The sequence below is a fragment of the Acanthochromis polyacanthus genome, chromosome 4, assembly GCF_021347895.1.
Source record: "Acanthochromis polyacanthus isolate Apoly-LR-REF ecotype Palm Island chromosome 4, KAUST_Apoly_ChrSc, whole genome shotgun sequence".
Taxonomy (NCBI): domain Eukaryota; kingdom Metazoa; phylum Chordata; class Actinopteri; family Pomacentridae; genus Acanthochromis; species Acanthochromis polyacanthus.
Genome location: NC_067116.1, coordinates 43,285,528 through 43,306,644, shown reverse-complemented (window position 1 = coordinate 43,306,644; position 21,117 = coordinate 43,285,528). Strand labels below are relative to the sequence as shown.

The window sequence follows — 21,117 nt, the reverse complement described above, 5'->3', positions numbered from 1 at the left end:
CAGCATGTCTCTGATTTCTGCTCTGTTTCAATTTGTTCGTCTGGGCAGAACAAACACTCCAAAGGTGGTCATTGGAAGAATCATAATGACTGCAGACAGCGGCTATCTGCCTTTTATCACATGTGTGTTTTGCCATGGGAGGTGAGGAGTGTATATCAGTGGCAAAGTGATAATCCTGTCTGACATTCGGGCCTGTTGAGTATGGTCACGTCTAATCACTGAGCGAACACATTGGCCGGTCAGAGATGCCAGAAAGTAGTACAAACACCCTCAGTGTTGTGTAAGTTAATTGTTGATGACTCCGATATGAACTGTGCGTAGGAAACTCAGCCAGTACCTCATCTTCTCAAAATGTCACCAAATGCTAGCAGCGGCAAGCTGTTTTGGAAGTTTTGCATAATGAAAGGATTTGATTATCAACTGTACACACGGTGTGGCCGTGAGATTTGGAAAGGTTGAAGGGAAGAATATTCAGATACCGGATGTTATAAGAAATAGTCTCTTTGTAAAATAAAAAATGGCATCGTTGCTCCTTCTTCCGTATTGAAGGATGTGGTGTGACACAAACATGTTTAACTTTGTTGTTGTTTATAAATTCCAGCTCTAGGCTATTTTGTGTTCTAAATGTACTTTGGAGCATCACTATTCATTGGCTCAGGGCCTGCCTCCAGCATCGTGATACAAGTGTGTCGGAAGTGAACATTACTGCAACCAGATTTCTGCATTGCACAAGTGGTGCTCGCGCGCAGGGCTCCAGTGATTCATCCAGTAATTCATTTCCAAGCAATTCCTGACGCCATAAACACAGTTTCAGAGCAGACGTCTCATTTTTCATCCGAGGCAAGACTGTACAGTTTGGGGAAAATGGCGAGGATTTGTAATGCTTTACCAGTTCATGTTTTTTCAAGCCGCCTGTGTTTATTCTGCTGATTTATTTAGAAAACCCCTCTCTGAGATGAGCTTCATTGATGTGCCAGGGTCTGTTTGATAACGCGAATTCATGTACAGAATATACTTATACAGTGAAGGGTGAAATACTGACAGGAGCAGAATTCTGAAAGAATACGTTTTGGTCTGAATCCAGGCAGCTATCTTGTAGGTCTGCTGCTCAAAGTAAACAGTATTGAAATTCACTCCTTGAGGCAAAAATGCTGTTATCAGGTTCTCTTTTTCTTGAACATTTCAAACGGCTCTTATTAGTGAAGGTGTTGGAATATGCTTTACTTTATAGGGAAACTAAAATGTGATCTATTCTAGTTTGAATGGACATATACGCTCATTTGAAAATATATTGTTTTGGGTTAAAGATTGTGATGAGAATAGTTCATTCAAGTACATAACATGTTGCATTTTACAGTAGGAGGATTGTCGGGTCCTTTAATCAGATTGCGAACCGTTAAAAAGCACTCTCTACTCAAACCTTAATTCCTACCAACCAACAATTGCATTTTAAAAATTGGTTTCTTAAAAAAAACTCAGCTGAAGTTATCAGCTTTTTAGATTAAATTTCCTCAAAGCACTGTGATATACCTGCATTAGGTGATTTTCTTGTGACCACATGGGAACTGCAGAATAATTTGCAACATGTTATTGACATACTATCACATTTTTAGGTTGTTAAAGTTAAATGTGTTAACAAACAGTGGCTTATTCACACATCCAACCGAAAAGAAACGATCCTCTTGTTAATTCAGAGCTGTGTTTCTCATCACATTCAGCATTTAATGTCTTTTCAGATCTGCTTTGGTATTCTTTTCATTTCTTGAGTAAAATTTTAATTTTTTAGCTATTAAATTCTCTCAGTTCACCAGCCCAACACTAACTTTGTCTGTTTTATGATGCTGGGCAGGTAGTATACGATGAGTTTATCTGAACTTAGTCTGAAAACAGCTGCTTGTTTCAGGAATTGCTATTGATGACTAATTTAATTAAGTTACAGGCTTTATATTCTGACTCAGTGGATGTAGACTTCAGTTTTAAGCTTGGTCATTTATGCCACACAAATAGCAAAGCTCTGATAAAGACTTGGATCGTGCAGTAAGGCAGGCCTGCTTGGCTCTTTTGGTGAATTAGCCCGTTTAATGACATCTCTCTTCATGCTAATGGTCCACCAAAATAATTCTCCCATAGCTATTTTCCAGGAATACAAACAATCCACTGCTTTTTCTTTCCTCTTTAGCAGGATGATAATGAGGAGGAGCAGCCAGACAATTCTTCAGCCCTGTGGAGATAGATCTGGCTTCATGAGTCTGCAGGCTGTAAAACCAAAAAAAAAAAAAGAGCTGTCAGACATCAACACACTCTGTACAAGGTAAATCACTATTAAAAATTAATCAAGACAGCTTATCTTTTCAGTTTGTTCATTGTAAATAAATTATCTTTGCTAGCTACTTGTCGACTGAACTTGAAATATCAGATTTTTTAAGTTTTCAGACCTCTTAATAACCTAAAAACACGAGTTCTTTAAATCAAATGAACAGCTGAGAGTTTACTCAACTCAGTTTAAATTAAGCTTAAAAAAAGTAAGAAAAGTAAACTTCCCAGAATGCAATGCTAGAGAGTAGGGCTGGACCCGAATATTCGAATATCCGTTCGGTACGGCGGTATCTGGATATTAATTTTGGTATTCAAATATTCGTGAAAGCAAAATTTGTACCCGGGAGACCAGACGAACGGATCCGAATATTCAGGCCGTCTCCGCCACAAGCCCCGCCCCCCATCTGACGTTACGGGCTGGAATGAATATTCGGATATTCGTCTTTAATAGGGCCTGAATATCCGGAGGCCAGAAACCATTATTTGGGCCAGCACTACTAGAGAGGTACAACTTTCCAGACTGTTTTTTTTTTTTTTTTTTTTTTTTTTTTTAGTTTGAGAAATTATGGTTGTTTTTTCATAATCATTCAATCAATTCTAACCAAGACAAAGCTTAGTTTGGAATTCAGTCCCTACATGTACAGTCATCATTAGCAGCCGAGTTGTTTTTGTATTGACCCAAGTTTTTTAAAAAAATGGCTTCAATAGCTACAGCTCTAAATTTGTAGTGTTAAATAAAAAAAATAAACTCCTTAAACTAGTATATCTGTAAACACTGTCCATCTGACCAGTTGATTCAGTGTATTATTACGTTTTTGGAAGTTTCTCAAGTGAGGTTAATTTAAATCAGCTAGTTTTACACTTTTACAACTCATTAGATGACTTTGAAGTAATTAATCATCCAAAGTGCAGTTAACTCACACTTTTAAGGCAGCAGTGGGGCTTTTCTAAGCTGAATGAACTGAAAATGATTTAAGGGGCGCTGCAGAGTTTGGTGATGATTCTCTTTGGCCCTGATCACTTTACACATAGTCAATTGACTTATTTCTCACATAAAAATATTTATTACTGAGACGTCTTTCTTTGCTAGTCTTTTTTTAAAAGGTATTCCAAAATTTGTCCGATGCCATTTGTGATACTAATTCAGGTTTAAGTGTTGATTCCGTTGAAATAAACTCTGCAGCTTTGCTTTAGTGTAGTAGAGGACTTATGGAGAATGATGCTATTTTATGTTTGGCATTAAGCTAGTGGCCATGCTTTGTTGTGCAGCATCGTGTTAATAAAAACAAAAACTAAACTATATCCAACTACAGCTTCATTCTGATTACAACAGACTGTATTTCTGTCGATAGATAGATTAAACCTTTATTAATCCCACAGCGGGGAAATTTACAGTGTACAGCAGCAAATAAAAGGATTACTCGACGAGCGAGAGCTGCTGTAACTAGCTGCCACTAGAGCGGCGCCATTTAAAGTCTTTGATTGCTAACATGATGCGTCACTTCTTGAGTCTTCTGTCCGACCCCACCTCTGTTGCCACTGTAGCCACACCTACATGCTAAGTGCAAATGTTTTTACTATTTTTTATTTTTCTAAAAGAAATCACTTGAGTTATCATCTCTTCATCGTCAACTTGGCATCATCCAGAACCTCCTGCTACGATGGAGAAACTTCATCCCAAAAAGCTCCCTGCGCTCTTCTTCTCTGATGAATTATGTCTAAATTGAATTACCAAATTATGTCTCATAATCTCCCATATCCGATGGTATGAAAAGGGATTAGGTTGTCATAGGACGGATTTGCTTTTATGGTATATTCTGGTAAAAAAATAGAATTTATATTCATACTTTGTGATATATATATATATATATATATATATATATATATATATATATATATTTATTTATTTATTGCTCCGTATTTACATTTTTCTTAATTGCTCGATGTTTGGGTGCAGCGCCTGGCAAAACGATTGCTGAAAAAACTCCTTGATCTTCTTCCAAGCCTTTCGAATGGCATTCAGCGCTGCCTTTTCCTGCTTTTTAATTTTTCTTCTTCATTTTCTCTCCTTTTTGACAGTCGCACCACTTAGTATAATTCCCTAGATTGAAACGCTGTTCCACAATGAGAGATTTTGCTCCTAACTGATGAAAAACTCCTCCTGGGATTTTGAGACATCCTCTCTCCTGATTTCTCCACGTCCTGGGTTGACTCTTGCCACTTTGTGATTCAGCCTGTTAAATATGGACCAATCTGATTAGCTCGCACAGCAGCGGACTGGGCAAGCAAGTAAATACAGAAAAAGTACCTCTGGTAAAGTAAATTACCGGAGGGATTGTAGACATTACAGATGGAAATGAGGTGTTTTAAGATGAAGCAGTGGTTCTTTGTTGGGACAAATACAGCCAACTTGAGGTCAAGTTGTATTTATCGCTATACTGGCTCTACTGTGCTGTGCCTCATTTGAGAAGCTAGAATCTTGAATGGCAATCACTTTAAAAAAACTGTGTTTGGTAGACCAACACACCTAGTTTCGTCTGATTTTTATGCTCTGTCAATGCCCAGGCTTTTCTGTTCTCCTTTGATTTTTTTTTTTCTCGCTGACCTATTGGTTATTGGCAAGTGATTTCTTGCCTCCCTTGTTTCCCTTCTTTTCTTGCATCGGCTCCCTGTGTTCCTGAACTCATTACCGAGCAATCAGCCCCAGGCGTTGAAGTGTGCACCCAGAGGGAGCAATAACTGTAAATAAACACTACTGCAGGCTCTCCGATAACATGTTACCAAGATGATAACAGCCCTTCTTAGCAGGCCTGTTGACCTTCTCCTTGCCTTAGGCTTGCGAAGGACTCCTCAGCTCGCTGCGCTTTTATCTCAACCCCCCCCCCCCCCCCCACCACCACCACCACCACCACCACTGGAGCTGCTACTGAGGACGAGGGAAAAAGAAGGAGACGGTTATAGCAAGAGAAGAGAGGGGGAGTGCTCCAAGAAGAAGACGAACAACAAGATAGAAACAACAAAGAGCTGACCTGGGCAGTTGTCCCTCTGCCACCGCCGCCACCTCCTCTGTCAGCCTTCAGTCTTTGTACGGCTCAACATAATTAACTTGTTAAAAGATAGCATGAAATTGGAACAGGCTCGCATTTACTCAGTGGCCACCAGCACACAGCACAAAAAAAAAAAAAGCCAGAAGATGAAGAGAGAAAGAGTGGAGAGTGACAGACAGATGGGTAGACAGAGAAAGTGACAGAGAGGATGAGAAGTCAGGAATGGCAGCGGCCAGAATTCTGATAAAAAAACATCATTCAAACTGGCGAACCTAACGTTTTTTCGGCTTGAGAAACAGATGAAAGTAAAAATTGCAATTCCTCATGGTTCACTTCCCAATACTAATGCAGAGTGTCTGACAGTAGCATGTCCAGAGCTGTGGGGCTAAAGCACTGTCTGGATGAGATTGATAATACAATTAAGCCAGTCCCAGTAAGAATGCATCACTATGACCCATTACTACACCAACCGCTTCAGATGGAGCATACGAGTCTGGCTCCAGGGCCTTTTGGAAGGTAAAAAATACAATTATAAAAGGCTAGCTGGAAAATGTGTTCTCTTTAGAATGTGCAGGCAGCCCTGTACATCATCAGATATGTGTGGGCTGCCTGCATATCTCACTGCTGTCCTCGGGCCCAGCTTTCTTCATCTATATTGAAACGAGGAGCTCACTGGAGCATAGATGGACTCATAACAATATGATTTTTTCCCCCTTATTGTCCCTTCTTATTGTCTGCTCTTATCCTGGTTTTGTTGTATATTCAGATTATTTTCACAACAATTTCCACATTAGGTTTGCAAATACACAGCGCGCGCGCGCGTGTGTGTGTGTGTGTGTGTGTGTGTGGCTGTGGAAGACATTATGCAGCTCTTTTAAATGAAAATACTTTTTGTATGCTCAAGCCAGTGTTGACTACAGAACGTCCAGTCAGAGCTGTTTTTTTTTAAACAGGGTGTTTTCTTAATAAAGTGCAAGAGAAAGATTTACAGGAATTTTTCAAAGGAACAGTACCACTGTGGTTTTACAGTTTGATGTTGTGAGGTATTTCTTTCTAAAACCTCACTGTTCATTCCACGGTATGAGTCTAAGTCTGCTTCATGCTTTTACAGATGGTGCTAAACTTGGGAATCTGAGATTTCCTGTCTTTGAAGCCACAGAGTTTTAGTTTAACTGTGTACGTACGTCACCCATCTCCGTTTTGTCAGATTTAAACGGCCTACAACGTTTTTGAGTTTGTATGTCATTTAACTTTTGAACAGTCGTTTCCTGAACCAGCCAAAAAATGTTTCTTCAAAGGGACTGCTCATCTCTCCTGTCTCACTACCTAAATTTTGATACCAAAACAGCATCGTACGGTGCATTTACCAACCCTTACTGTGCTTGTGTTGGGGGAAATTGGTTCTCGGTTTCTCAGGACTGCAATATGAATTTATTGGTTTGAAATAGATTTGTTTCCCTCATGTGTTACTTCAAAAAGCAATACAAGTGACCAGCAGGCAGCAAGACTTTTCCTGTCACCATCAGATTTTACTTTTTTTTTTTTATTGCCAGGCATGTCCATTACTAGAAAACTGCTCTTCATCACCTCCATGGACATGTTTCTGTGCTGATCCATGGAGGAGTACATCCCAGCGATCCCGTATGGGGTTTTTGCTGCGACAAAACATTGTCTTTAAAGTACTGGACAGGAGAATTGGCAGCAATATCATAGTGTTTTGAACTTGCAAAAGACATGTATGCCTTGTATTAAATGCATCTTGTCATCAGTGTCAGGTTTCCAGACAACCAGCTGAGACTCCAAGATGTCATTGTACCAAGTCAAGAAATCGCCTGATATGTGACATGAAACCACACCTTGTAATTTTAACACTTTTATACATACACTACCATTCAAAAGTTTGGGTTCACTTAGAAGTGTCCTTATTTTTGATAGAAAGGTTGAGGCGGCGGCAGCCCGAATATTCGGATCCGTTCGTCTGGTCTCCCGGGTACAAATTTTGCCTTCGTTTTGTCTTCAGTTAAACTGAAGAATTCCCAAACAGCGGAGGTCTTCAGCATCTTGTCTTGTGTTTATGCAACGAAGTGAAGCGTGACGTCAGAGTCGGCAGCCACCCGGCCATTCAGGTGGTGGTAAGAAACACGAATGGAGGAGCCGAGATGAGCCGAACACGACGGGATGAGCCGAAGTGGGCCGAAGGCGAAGGGAAGAGACGAGCTCCAAATATTTTCGTCTGGGGGGAGGAAGGGGTGATCACATACACATATGTGTATATGTGTATGTGATCACACGACAGGATGAGCCGATGTGGGCCGAAGGCGGAGGGAAGACAGTAACGCCGCATATTCTTTCCGCCCGCTAACGTCCGACGGGGGGGCCAAATATTCGGATACCAAAATTAATATCCGGTTACCGCCGTAGAGAATGAATATTCAGATATTCGGGATATTTGGTTCCAGACCTAGTAGACATTGTTAATGTGGTAAATGACTATTCTAGCTTTAATGGAATATCTCCATAGGGGTACAGAGGAACATTTCCAGCAACCATCACTCCTGTGTTCTAATGCTACACTGTGTTAGCTAATGGTGTTGAAAGGCTCATTGATGGTTAGAAAACCCTTGTGCAGTTATGTTAGCACATGGATAAAAGTGAGTTTTCATGGAAAATGTGAAATTGCCTGGGTGGCCCCAAACTTTTGACCAGTAGTGTGAATATTGTAAGCTGTAGTTAACAATTTTCTGTTATTTTGCATTTATTTTCCTGGTTTGTTGAATTAATGATAGCTACTAAAATGACAGAAAAACATACTCATTTACAGGTTGACTATTTAAACAACAGGCCAGGCCTGTACATAATGTCCACATCAAAAATCTTTATTTTTGCAAATACTAATTATCATTTTACAGTGCATTACCATGTTGTTATACTTTAAAACATTTTATTTTCACTTTAAATCAGCTTAAACATAGCATTATTTCGCAGATATTTGTCAGTATTTGGCAGATAAATAATCTATATTAAAGGGATGAAAAAGTGAAATGTTAATTTACACGTTAACTGAAAAAAACTAACCAAAAACGCCCAAAAATATACTTCATGTCCACATCACAAATCTATATTTACAAATTGTAATTTGTTCTTTTATAATGTTTGACCATATAATTATACAGTTTAACTATATTTAAGTCATTAAAATATCAGTATTTTACAGATATTTGTCATTATTTTCCCCAGAAAAATCACTTATTAAGGATTGAAATATGTTTGTTTTTTTACAGATTTTCATGGTTTTGTTAAATGACAGATAATGTCACTGAAAAAACAGTGACTGACAGAAACTACACTGTTTTACTGTGTTTAGATCTACTACTAATGCCATTATTTTGGCCCCCTTTGCTGTTCTTTTCACAGATCTTTACTTGGATTTACGTGGGTTTTGCTACCTTTTGAAGTCTTCATGCCATGCTAAGCTAACTGGCTACAATCATATTAACTGTGCAGACATGAGAATGTAACTCTCAGCAAGAAGCATATAAAGGTATTTTCTAAAAGTCTGAACCAGTCCTTTGAGTACAAAACACCTGAACCCATCCTTTAATGTTTGAAAAGATAGGCCGCACTTTATTATACCTATTAGGTAGTTAGATTGTGGAAACTTGGAGGTGACCTCTTTAATCTTGCCTGCAGATGAAGTGATAAGGCATCAGGGGAGAAGGCATGCTTTGAGAAGTCATGAGGCAGGAGATTGATGTTGCCTCGGCGACAACTCGCCTTTAGACGAGGGTGAGAGAGAGACGGTGTGAGAGAGACGGAGCGAAACCAGACGTTTAGCTGCAGGTCTAAACTGAGCCCCCTTCACTGGGGCTGTTGCTGCTGCTGCTGGCTGGAATCAATTCTATCTTTATCAGTCCCCCTCTTCTGTGTCCAGGAATCCTCCTCACACCGCAGAGCAGCCGGGGGGAAAACTGATGTGTTTTCCAATAATGAAATGGAACACAGTAAAAAATAAGTTTAAAAAGGTGCCTGGTTGGTCTCCCTCAGCAGTACAGGCCTCTTTTAATCTGGAGCCTTTTTTTTTTCTTAACACAGTAGCGACCCCGTCTGTGCCAGCCAAAATAAATTCAATATATTATCTGACATGAATGCTTGTATATGTGTGAAAGTTGGGTTGGATTAAATGGAGTTTTTTCTCTTTGGAATTGTTATACCCAGACTTTTTTTTTTTTTTGGTCTGCACTAGCTACACTGCATGCATCTCCAGAGGCTGTTAATATTAATAAAGCTAAACTAAATGCTGCAAGAAACATTCAGTCTTTTATCAAATGTATGCAAAGCTGTCATTACCGAAATTTCATGTGATTAAACTGTGTGTGAAAACATGTAAGATTTAGGATGTGACCGCTGCTAAGTAGGAAGCACTTCTTTTTCTGTCATGACCAGCTTTTACATTGTTTAGAGCCCAGTCAAGTCCTTTTATTAGTGGAAATTTACCCTTTTTTTTTTTTTTTACCTCCATGGACATGTTTCTCTGCAGATCCACATGGGAGAGATACCGCCTTGCACCCACATAAGGTTTTGATGCTTTGACAAAACATAGTCTTTAAAGCTAAAGTGTTGCACAGGATGAAAGGCAGCAATAACCCATATGATACCTCTTTCAACTGGCATATAACATGAGAGCTTTGTATTTAATGCATCACCATCAGGCTTCCAGACATCTAACAGAGACTCCTGGATGTCACTGGGCCTTGGCATATTACATAAAACCAAAAGTTATAGTTTTAACACATTTATACAAATTAACCAAAATGAGTCAACTAATGTACACAATTTATTGTCATTTTACAGATCTTCCCTGGTTGGTAAATTATAGACCAACTAATTGCCAGTTGCTGAGATCTCATGTGATTAAACTGCGTGTGAAAACATGCAAGATTTAGGATGTGACAGCTGCTAAGTGGGAAGCAGCATCACCACACAGTCTATTTCATTTTGAAACAACTGCCTATTACTATTCTAATGGCCGGCTGCGTGAGTGAGTTCCACCTCAGGCCTGAGGCAGGCAGGCCTGCTGCTGCTGCTGTACGATGATCCATCTGCATGGCACAAACCATCCATCCAGTGGATAGCTACAGGCTGCAGGCCGGCCCATTGTGTGGGCTGAGCACTGTGACTGCTCCCTCTTGTACCTCGGTAATGGGATTACATTAGCCAGGTTCTTCTGCTCCCTCTCCAGCTCTCACACACACACACACACACACACACACACACACACACACACACACACACACACACACACACACACACACACACACACACACACACACACACACACACACAGACACAGACACACAAACCCTGTGAGCCCATGTGTGAATGACTGACTGTCCACTTGGCCAGCTCATGTTTGCACCCTACTTGCCTATGGCCCTGTGTAATGATGCAGGTTTCATACCCATTTCACTGACGCGTTTGTTTTCAGCAGCATTCGTATAGTGTTTGGTGAGTTCCTCCGTCTTGGAAAATATTTCATATTTTGCTATTTTTCGTGTTTGTTTTCATGGGTGTGTGAGAGAGACAGCAGGAGGGGAGAGGAGAGTCAGAGAAAGAAAGACAAATTTAGAGACAGACAGAGGGTTTTGTTCAGGGTTTTCCTCAAGGAGAGCCTGTCATGTGTAAAATCTTGTTCAGAACCAGCAATTGTGTTTTGTTGGGCTGCACCAGCAGCGCTAAGCTGTTCGTTGAAAACCAATTTGTTAATGTCTAAACGCTGCACTAGTTTTCCCTCAAGGACAAAGATTGATATTCAACATAACTTGCCAAGACACCACTGAAGAAGAATATGGAGAGAGATGATACTCAAGAGGAATTATGCAAGAGATCTCAAGGACTAGAAATTGTGTCTTTTTTCCTCCTTCTCATCTTCTCTCAGTCTGTACTTCATTAGCTTCACTTACACTAATACAATCTGTCTGCTCCATAAAGAAACTAAAATAATTCTTGACAAATCTGCTGTACTGTGAATCTCTTTTCGGCATCACACAGACTCAACATAACTTATCTCAGCGTTGTCTGCTTCATCTTTAATGCTTTCCGAGGGCGTTTCAGAGAAATCAGCTGGCCGTTAATGTTAGTTAAACACTAAATGATACGGGATTGATTAAAAGGGTCAGGCTACCGGCCCACCAAACCGTTGGAATCTGGAGGTAGCCACCATAAAATTAAAACGGGGATCAATGGCGTGTCATATCCCTGCTGCTCTGCGGGCTGAACATGTAATTCTAACCTTGAGGCTGCAGCCATCTCTCACGTCAGGCCTTCCAGCGTCAAGCTCAATAACCCAGCCGCCCATGGCTACCGTCTAATGCTATCCATGCTATAGTATTCACAAGCAGGAGCAGACTGATAATAACTTGGTCTCTGTCTTAAATCTCTCTGTTACAGTTTGGCCAGAGGGCTGTATACATGTCAGGATTCTGACAGTTTTCATCAATCAGAGATGTACGTGTGATAATCTATCAGGATAGGAATAATCAATAGTGTTGGAAATTCATAATCAACTTTAAATTGACAGTAGTTGGGTTTCCATTACAGTTTTTCGCAAAATAAAAGCAATATTTCTAAAATTTCAACAAAGTATATTTGCGCTTTGAACGTGTTTCCATTGAAGGTTGTTCTGGGCAGAAGCATCGTAACTTTTGTAAAATATCATCCCGCGAGATTTCACTGCAGGAAGATGGACGCCCAAAACCTGTTGTGTGTAGGTGGTGTTATGTTTACATCGACTGCGGTTTTGCTGTCTAGTATGGCAGTGATGTTTTTCTCAAGAATAATGGCAAAAAAAAAGTCTCGGTCTCCTCTTCTGTCCACACGTACCGCGCCATGTTTACTCCGAGAGAACTGGTCATGTGACCAGGTACATCACGCCCGGTGACGTACAATTGCTGAAAAAGTGTTTCCATTGCACTTTTGTGATATTTTTCAGTATCGAAACGTCTGAAAAACGCGTAAAAACTTTTTAGCGATACTTTAGTCCTTTTTCAAAATTCAGGTGTTTCCATTACCACTTTTTTTTATTGCGCTATTTACATTTTGCGCATATCTAAGGGTCATAGAAACCCAGCTAGTGACACACCTTGAATGAAGTTTTAAAAATCACCGCCATACAATCAGCAGAGTTTTTGTGTCTGCATTTAAAATTTTCACTTCATGCTATGAATATTTTCAGTTACACACCCTTGAAGTACATAGGAGTGGGTGGAAACTTTGCGCTTTTCAATTTGTGTTTTTCCATCAATTTTGAATACTCATAACTTCATAAGTACAGGAGATAGACACATTAAATATTCAGAGCTGAAAATCACATTTGAAAACTGCAATCAAATCTGTTTTACATCCACTCCAGGTGTCACAATCTAAAGCCAAAATAGAATTTTTGCTGAGCACAGTTTTTTTCCCCTCAGTTTTAAGCATCAACATCAGAGTCTTAATGACAAAACTGCTGTTTAATGTCTATCACATATTCACAGGAACAAGCAGCGGTACCCCGGATATAATATTTGCTTTTCAATCATTCGCTGGAAAAACACTTTAAAAAGTGCATTTTGGGTGAACTTTCAAGTTTTATATCACCATGTGTGAGGATGTTTAGTCAAAACAACATATGGAAGACAAAAGGTGTCATGTTTAACAATATTTTGACACGTTTCATCTTCTTGCCATGATTCCTTTAGTGTTGAAATAATTTCCTATTATAGACATTGTGATTGAAAAAATTAGAATAATTTATATATTTTATAATTTTCTTTCTCTCTAAAGCAGGGAAAGCAACAATGCAGTTTATTGCAAATCAAAATGCAAACCTCCACCATGCATACACATACAGACGTATTGTTTGTGCTGATTATTCTGTCACTATTTACCTCTTCAGTGAGTGTAACTACAGCCTGAAGCTGTGGCTGCACAACAAGCCTCTGGTAGTGTTTTCTGTTCTGCTGAGGATGAATACCTGTAAGGTGACAAAGACAAACACAATATATTGACTTCATTTACAAGCAACTTCTTCTTAATGGTGAGAACAATGCTCCGTTTTTCCTGTCACATAGCCTACTTTTTGTAATTACTCTGTTTTGTAAAAATCTGTCGACTGCGAGAAATTACAGCAGAGTTTGTAAAATAAATTACAGTCAGAGCACCGCAGTCTGCAGAAGATTTTTGTTTCTGTATGTTGTCCATGGCAACATTTAAATCCCTATGAGATTTCATCTGCCGGTGGAGGAAAATTGATTCACACCATGTTGTTGTTTTATTTCCCCTAGTCAACTGTTCAATTAATTAGCATTAGTATGTATTAAATTATGATCTGGAGGTGACTGTCACAGCAATCAAAATAATCATTTCTGAGAACTGTTTAAAGGCAAAATACAATGCCCCCAAATAAATAATTACTGCGCCCTCAGAGAGTGGTTGTGTTTTCATGACTGAATAACATTATTAAGGCTCTGATCGGAGGGATGACCTTTGGATGCCATTATCAGCTCGGTCTAACAGGCTGCATTCGCCTCCGTGAATAGCTGTGATGCTGGTATGAGAGATGATCGATTCAGTGTCACATCTGTGTGGAACAGGTGCTGCTCCGCCGTCTTTCTCTCGTCTTTGTCGGTAGCTGCAGCTGGTTCAACTCCCCGCCCGCTCTCGGCTTTATCTGCTCTCAGAAGCTTGGGATTGCATCGCCAACCAGCCAAAAAGCGAGTTCATGCATGCATGCCTGCCTCCTGCATAGCTAGCCGGCCACCGTGCTAAGCAAACTAGGGCTGTAATTCAGTAATCCATGCAATTGTCTTTCTCTCTGTAATATTAGATTAAAGGTCTCATATCAAGATATTACAGTTCACTGCTGTCATGGTTAAACAAATAACGGGGTCAGAATCTAACAGAATTTGCTAGATTTTAAACTAGCTTCAGATTATCTACTATTGAAGAACAACAAATGTTTGACTCACTGCGTCAAATTAGACTTCAGCATAATTTTAAATCATCTAGAGATTCAGAATATTCCGGTATGAAAGAAGATCATATTGTGAGTCATCATCATCGTCATGCATTTTACGTCCATTGGACCCCTTCCAGGGTGTTGGACGGTCTTCTGGCATCTCGCAGTCTCTTTCTCCAATCATCCCTGTTATCTGCCATGTCCATAGTAAGATTCCAGGCTCGCAGATCCTCCTTGATGGTCCCTTTCCATGACTTCCTAGGCCTTCCTCTCGGGTTGCTCCCCTCTACTTGAAGCAGCTGACATTTATTTATCCAGGATGTACTTCTATGAACATGCCCTGCCCAGCGCAGATGGTTTTGACGCATAACACAGTCAATGCGTGGGATGCCAAGCCTTTCATATAATGTGTCCATCCTAATCTGGTCATCCACTTTCACTCCGCAAAACCACTTCACCATTGTTCTGTCATTGCGGTCCAGCCGTGCACTGTCCTCTTTTCTTGATGGCCAGCATTCGCTTGAGTACAGTAGTACACTCCTTACGCGGGCAGAATAGATACGCCCTCGAGAGATATTAATTTTTATTAATTTTTTTCTATTCTTGCCACACTTTTGAAATAAGTGACAAGTACTCGTTGTACTGTAGTAGGTGCATCTATAATAGTTTGTAGGTTTTCAGCAGGTATAGCTGGGCAGATAATATAATTTATTACGAGTATTTGTTTTATTTCTATCACAAACACAAACGGCCAAACATATGCAGAGAAAAAAACAAACATTGGACATGGTGAAGGTAACTTATCAACACCTACACTTGTTGCTTTTTTGTCCCTAATACAGATTGCCCCTCTGAATTTCTGATTGTCTGCTTCATCTTACTTAGTGAAGTATTTTATGCATCTTGCGTGTAGAATCAGTAGAGTCTGTCTGAATAGGACGATGAAATAGAGCATTTATAACCGGATCAGCCACAATATTAAGACCATTGTCAAGTAAAAGGAAAAACATTGATTGTCTTGCTACAATGGCAGCTACCAAGAAGTGTAATACATTAGGCAGCAAGCAGGCAATGAGTTGTTGAAGATGACACATGGAATACAAGTTAAAATGGCAAACATAAGGATGTAAGTGATCTTGTTGGGTGTTCTTGGTCCAACTGGTGAACCGGTGGCAGGGTTATGGGTGGCCAAGAATCATTGATGCTACTGTAGCACGAATAGCTTCAAATGTCAAAACAAAAAAACCCAAACAACCCACAGAAAATGAAAATATAAACGATGCTTCTCATCATGGATCCAGAGAATCCTTAGATTGTTGAGTTTTCATGCATGTTTTTGTTGGGTCAAAACTTTAGCTCTAGATTAGTTAAGTTAATCTCCAGAGTGAATAATGCTGTTGGGTGTAAATAATAAGGTTTATATTAGTTCGGTTCAGTTCCATAATATATGATGCTGTAAGGTTTTAGTTATATTATGTTAGTTTATTCTCCACGATTGAAAACACTGTAGGGTTTCAGCCTTGATATGTATTAAAGTCTGGTAGTGTATTATGTAATTTTTGTTGGGTTTTAATCCCTGTTATGTCAATTATTTATGCAAAATACCACCTTAAATTACACTATAGGGTCCTGACCAGAAAACACCTGTCAGGCTGCTTTCTTGACACCAGTTATAATCTATTTTGTTGTTATTTTATGGAGAAGCACATAAAAACTAAATGTGAGAAAATTCATATATGCTGACTTAACTATTTTCTCTTTATTTTGGGACCATATTTTGTTTGAATTTGCATTCATTATTTGTCTGATGTAACATTGTTTTGTTGCAAAGCACTTTTAACTGATAAGGAATCTACAATATACGAGGTTTTATTATTAATGCTACTTACAATGTATGATGGAGAGGTGGTAAAACACATCTTTGGCATGTTCTGCGTAAACTAGTCTGATCCACAGAGATCCCACTTGGCAGTTTAGAGAACTCACAGGTTCTTTATCGCTTTGGTTCCTGACACCACAGAACACACTCGGAGGTCTGTGGAGTCCATTTCTGGACAGGTCAGGGCTGTTTTGACAGCCGGAGATGGTCTCAAGCAGGTGGTTTTAATGCTGTGGCTGATCGGTGTGTACTGTATTTCAGATTTACCCAGCCACTCCCTAATCAATCAGAGTAGTAGTCTGCAGCGAAGGATATTTTCCTGGCACCGCTGTGCTGGAATGAGACGCCATTCACCATTAGTGGAAGCTGTTAGTGGACGGGCTTCAAATGTAAACACGGATCAGTCTTCAGCTTGTTACACAATAACGCCATGCAATTTGTGTCTTACTGCTTGTGCATTTCTGTTGTATGTCGTGCTGTGAATGCGAATAAAGCTTTAAAATATAAAGTTGCGATCCAAAATACTGGCGTTGTGGATATTTCAGAGCTCCTGCTAGTTTTCTGTGGACTTAAATCAAGTGATGATAGCAGTTCTGTGGGTAGTTTCAGTGGAGCTGAGCTAACTGGGTGTATGTCTGTGTGTGTTGCAAGCAGACTTGTGGATTAGCTGTGCGATTGCCAGAAGGAGAGAGATCTGCTTTGACTGTGCGGTAGTTAGCCCATCTGTCTATAATCAGCTGTCTGTGTGTGCATGCTGCTGCTATGGAGCTACCTGCCACCAGGTGGTCAACGGTACCCCGATGCCTTGATGTAGGGCTGTGGGGGAGGCTGAGCCTTGTGGTCTGGCCCAGTTTGCCAGCAAACTTGGCTCTCGAACAGCTGCTGGTCTTAAACGGCGTCACAGTTCAACGTTTGAAATGACAGAGTCGGGTGGTCTCATTCGCTACAGTTTACATGAACTGTTATATATTCATTTTTCATGGTGTTTTTATCTTAATTTTTTCTGCTTTCACTTTGACATTTATTAGTCAGTGTGTGCTCTACGTGTAGCCAAGGATTATAAGTTATAGAAAACTCTTATATTTACAATGCTTGTCATGTAGTTAGCTGCTATCCAGCCATCTTATAGACCGATAGAAGAAGGGGAGCTGGGAAATAGTTCCCGTTGGATTAATTATACTCCCACTGATCATCTGTTTTATTGATTTATTTTTTTCTCTAACTAGTATAGTATGTCAGATATGGATGGCTGGAATGTCAGCTGGTCTTTCTACTTCTCGTACTTGTCTGAAAGGCTTCTCAGTGTAGAAAGACATAAAGATATATAAACCAGACAGGACAAATGTACTACAGTGATGCACAATTAGCAAAACAAGAAGATTCGAAAGAAGATTCTCGATTTGAAGTGAGCAGAAATATTTTGTGTTTTGTTTTCCTGCACTGTAAAAAAGGGAAAAAAACAACAGATTTAAGTGTTATTTTTGATCAATTAAATGTCAGTTTACAGGTTTTCCTAGTTTCAAATTACACATATTAGCCAGTAAAATCAGTGAATAAAGTACTAATTTACATGTTAACCGTAGAAATACACACCAGAACATAAAAATAAAGAAAATGTCCACATCAAAAATCAGTATTATTATAAATGGTAATTTGGTAATTTGTGTTGTTGCAACATTCTTTTGTACTGTTTAAATCTACAAAAGACCTTGTTATTTTACAGATATTTGCTATAATTTCAAAGAAAAAGTATCTATATTAAGAGCTGAAAAATAGGAAATTATTTTTTAAATTATTATTTCACAGATTTTACCCGTGTTTTTAAATTACAGACAATAGCGCATTAATTTACATGTTGACCACAAAACAAACAAACAAAAAACAGGACAACACTGTAAATAACATCCACATCAAAAACTTGTACTTTTCTAAATGCTGATTTGTTCTTTTGCAGTTTTTGACTGTAAAATTATAAATATGTTTTACTCTATTTAAATCTATAAAAAGCTGATATATGTAGTGATTTGAGGAAAAAAAATGTGTTTAAGGGACTTTCCTTGTCTTGTTAAGTTACAGATAATATGTAGTAAAATCACAGAGAAAAAATGTGCCACAAAACACATCAAAACTGTACATCAAAAATCTGTATTATTATAAATGGTATTATGGTACTTTGTGTTGTTGCAACATTGTTTTTGTACTGTATTTAAATCTACAAAATGTATTGTTATAATTTCAAAGAAAAAGTATCTATATTGAGAGCTGACAAATAGGAAATTATTTTTTAAGTTATTATTTCACAGATTTTACCTGTGTTGTTAAATTACAGACAATAGCGCATTAATTTACATGTTGACCACAAAACAAACAAACAAAAAACAGGACAACACTGTAAATAACATCCACATCAAAAAATTCTACTTTTCTAAATGCTGCTTTGTTCTTTTACAGTGTTTGACTGTAAAATTATTACTGTATTTAAATCTATAAAAAGCTGATATATGTAGTGATTTGAGTTAAAAAAAAAAAAAGTGATTAAAGGCCTTTCACTGTCTTGTTAAATTACAGATATGTAGTAAAATCACAGGGAAAAAATGTGCCACAAAACACATCAAAAATCTGTATTTTTACAAATAGTAGTGATTTTTTTTCTTTACAGTGTGCAGCTGTAAAATTCACCTGTTTTACTGTATTTAAATCAGCTAAATATATTACCGTGTTACAGTTATTTGCCATTGTTGTCACTGTGTTTATGTTTCTTGGATGCTGCAGTATGCTTTTTAACAATTTTTTTTTGTTTGTTTCCATATTGTCCTTGTGCTTTTACAGACTTTCTTTCTTACAGCGTGGTTGTCTTCTAGGAACACCGAGGAAAAGAACTGATGTGATCCTCTGTGCTGTGAAATGCTCAGTTGTACAAAACGCTAATGTGAGCCGCCTCGCCTTCTCTGCAGGGAACCTGGGCCGCGTTGACTACATCAGTGAGTTTGAGTTCGACCTCTTCATCCGTCCTGACACCTGCAACCCCCGCTTCAGAGTGTGGTTCAACTTCACCGTGGAGAACGTCCGGGAGACACAGGTCAGCGTGCCGTGGTCTTGTGCCGTGTTCCTAGTCATCGTGTCGTACATGAACAAACGCTGGCTGTGTCTGTAGTCGCTCGCTTGTTAACTCGTTCGCCGCTGTCAACACAACGGGCAGAAACTTCCTTCATATAGTGAACAGTGCGTTTGAGAGTTTATTCATGCATGAATCATCGTCGTTTTGCATCATTGCTGACATTTACACAACTGTAATTTTATACCAGGGAATAAATCACAGTAAATTCCAGTGTCTAGCCCAATATTTTAGACACCTTATCAAAAATACATTAATCTACTGAGTGTTATGATGCTGCGGGCCCTGAGGAAATTTGCTGGTCTTCCTACGAATGTAGCATGAGCCTTAAGATCATAAATTATTCTGAAAACAGTTTAAATTAATGTTCCTGCTTGATTCTTATCTCTTGCATGCAAAAATACGAATCTGTTAAATCATTTTTGAACTTAAGTTATGCAATATCAGATTCTGTGTTGCCATTTGAACATTGCTAATGAGCAGTTCACTCACTCTTTTTTCAAGCTACTCGATGTCAGCAAGGCTTTGGCGAGCAGAAGATGTTACTGGTATGAAATAATGTTATGTTTCAGGGAAGCTGCAGTTTCATGGTGCCATTTGTCTACACTACAGGCTGACCCTGAATGTCCTCTGCAGCATTTGTGCCCACACCACCACCATAGTTGTTTCCCCACAGAACTGAGGCTGTCTACTATTTCTTTCCTCACCTCTTCTCACAGCTCCTGAACTTGATTCTGCCACTGGTGAGCTCAGAGCCTGTGATTGGCTGACGAAGGTGGTCACATGCCACAGAGATACACTGTATGTGGGTACAGTGAGTGCGGCTTCAGGGGGACGGAGGCTCGCTCTTTCATTTGAATGTAACATTGCAAGATAAAAAAGAAGGTAAAACTGACAATATTGGCATTTACGTTCGACCGCTGCGGTGTAATTTGTGTGCAGCACGGCAGCGCTTGTCAGGTTTGGGAAAAAATAAGAGATAAAGCAGAGGGAGGGAGACAGTCTAAAGACAGCCAAATTTAAAGACAGAGGTGGTTAGATAGGAAGATGGAAGGAGAAGATGAGAGTGAGAAAAAAGCAAATGGAAAGTGACAGAGAAAGACGAAAATGGGGAAAAAAACAAAAGGCAGAAAACAGCGAGGATGAATCCACATCGTGCTGTTGCTGCTGTCTTCCTGTAGAATGTCCAGCCCAGCCTATCTGAGGCTATCAGGCCTATCAGCCCATCTCCCTGCAGTGCTGTAGTCAGCACTAATCACATTTTATGGCACTGAGATGAATGGGAGGCCTCGGCTTGGAGCCGGATCGATCCCAGGGCCAGATAGACCAGCACCAGCAGCCTGCAGCCCGGGCCAACAGGATATTTGCTGTTGTGGCAAAATGACAGAAAGAGTGTGAGAAAGACAGAGAGAAAGTCACAGCGGAGAGAAAAACACTGTGATGGCTAAAGATTTATAAATATCATGTATAGAAGCATACTGTGTATACAAAGGTACGTGGAGGAGAAAGTCCACAGGTGACACAAACAGGAGAACTACTGCTGTTGCACTTCCACTCTCTATCTATAGGCCCCCTTACAAGCTTTTTCATAGAAAACAGTTTCTTATCTGTCCAATTTCCTTCTTCAAAAAGGTCTTGTGTGAATTTAATCTGCTCCAGTGAAGGCGTTGTGGTTAAGTGCTGCCTGTGCATTTTGTCCAGGTGTGTGTAAACAGACACTGTGATTAGATTGTGTCTGTGTGCCCACAATCATCAGAATTCACAT

General features: G+C 39.5%; 1 protein-coding gene across 1 annotated transcript in view; it reads left to right on the top strand.

Annotated features, from left to right (window-relative positions):
* Positions 1-21,117, top strand: part of agbl4 (AGBL carboxypeptidase 4) — a 410,530-nt gene that overhangs the window by 11,301 nt on the left and 378,112 nt on the right. The window contains exon 3 of the mRNA XM_051947376.1: positions 19,192-19,316. Within this exon, the coding sequence (XP_051803336.1) occupies positions 19,192-19,316 (125 nt within the window). The remainder of the gene's footprint in view (positions 1-19,191; positions 19,317-21,117) is intronic.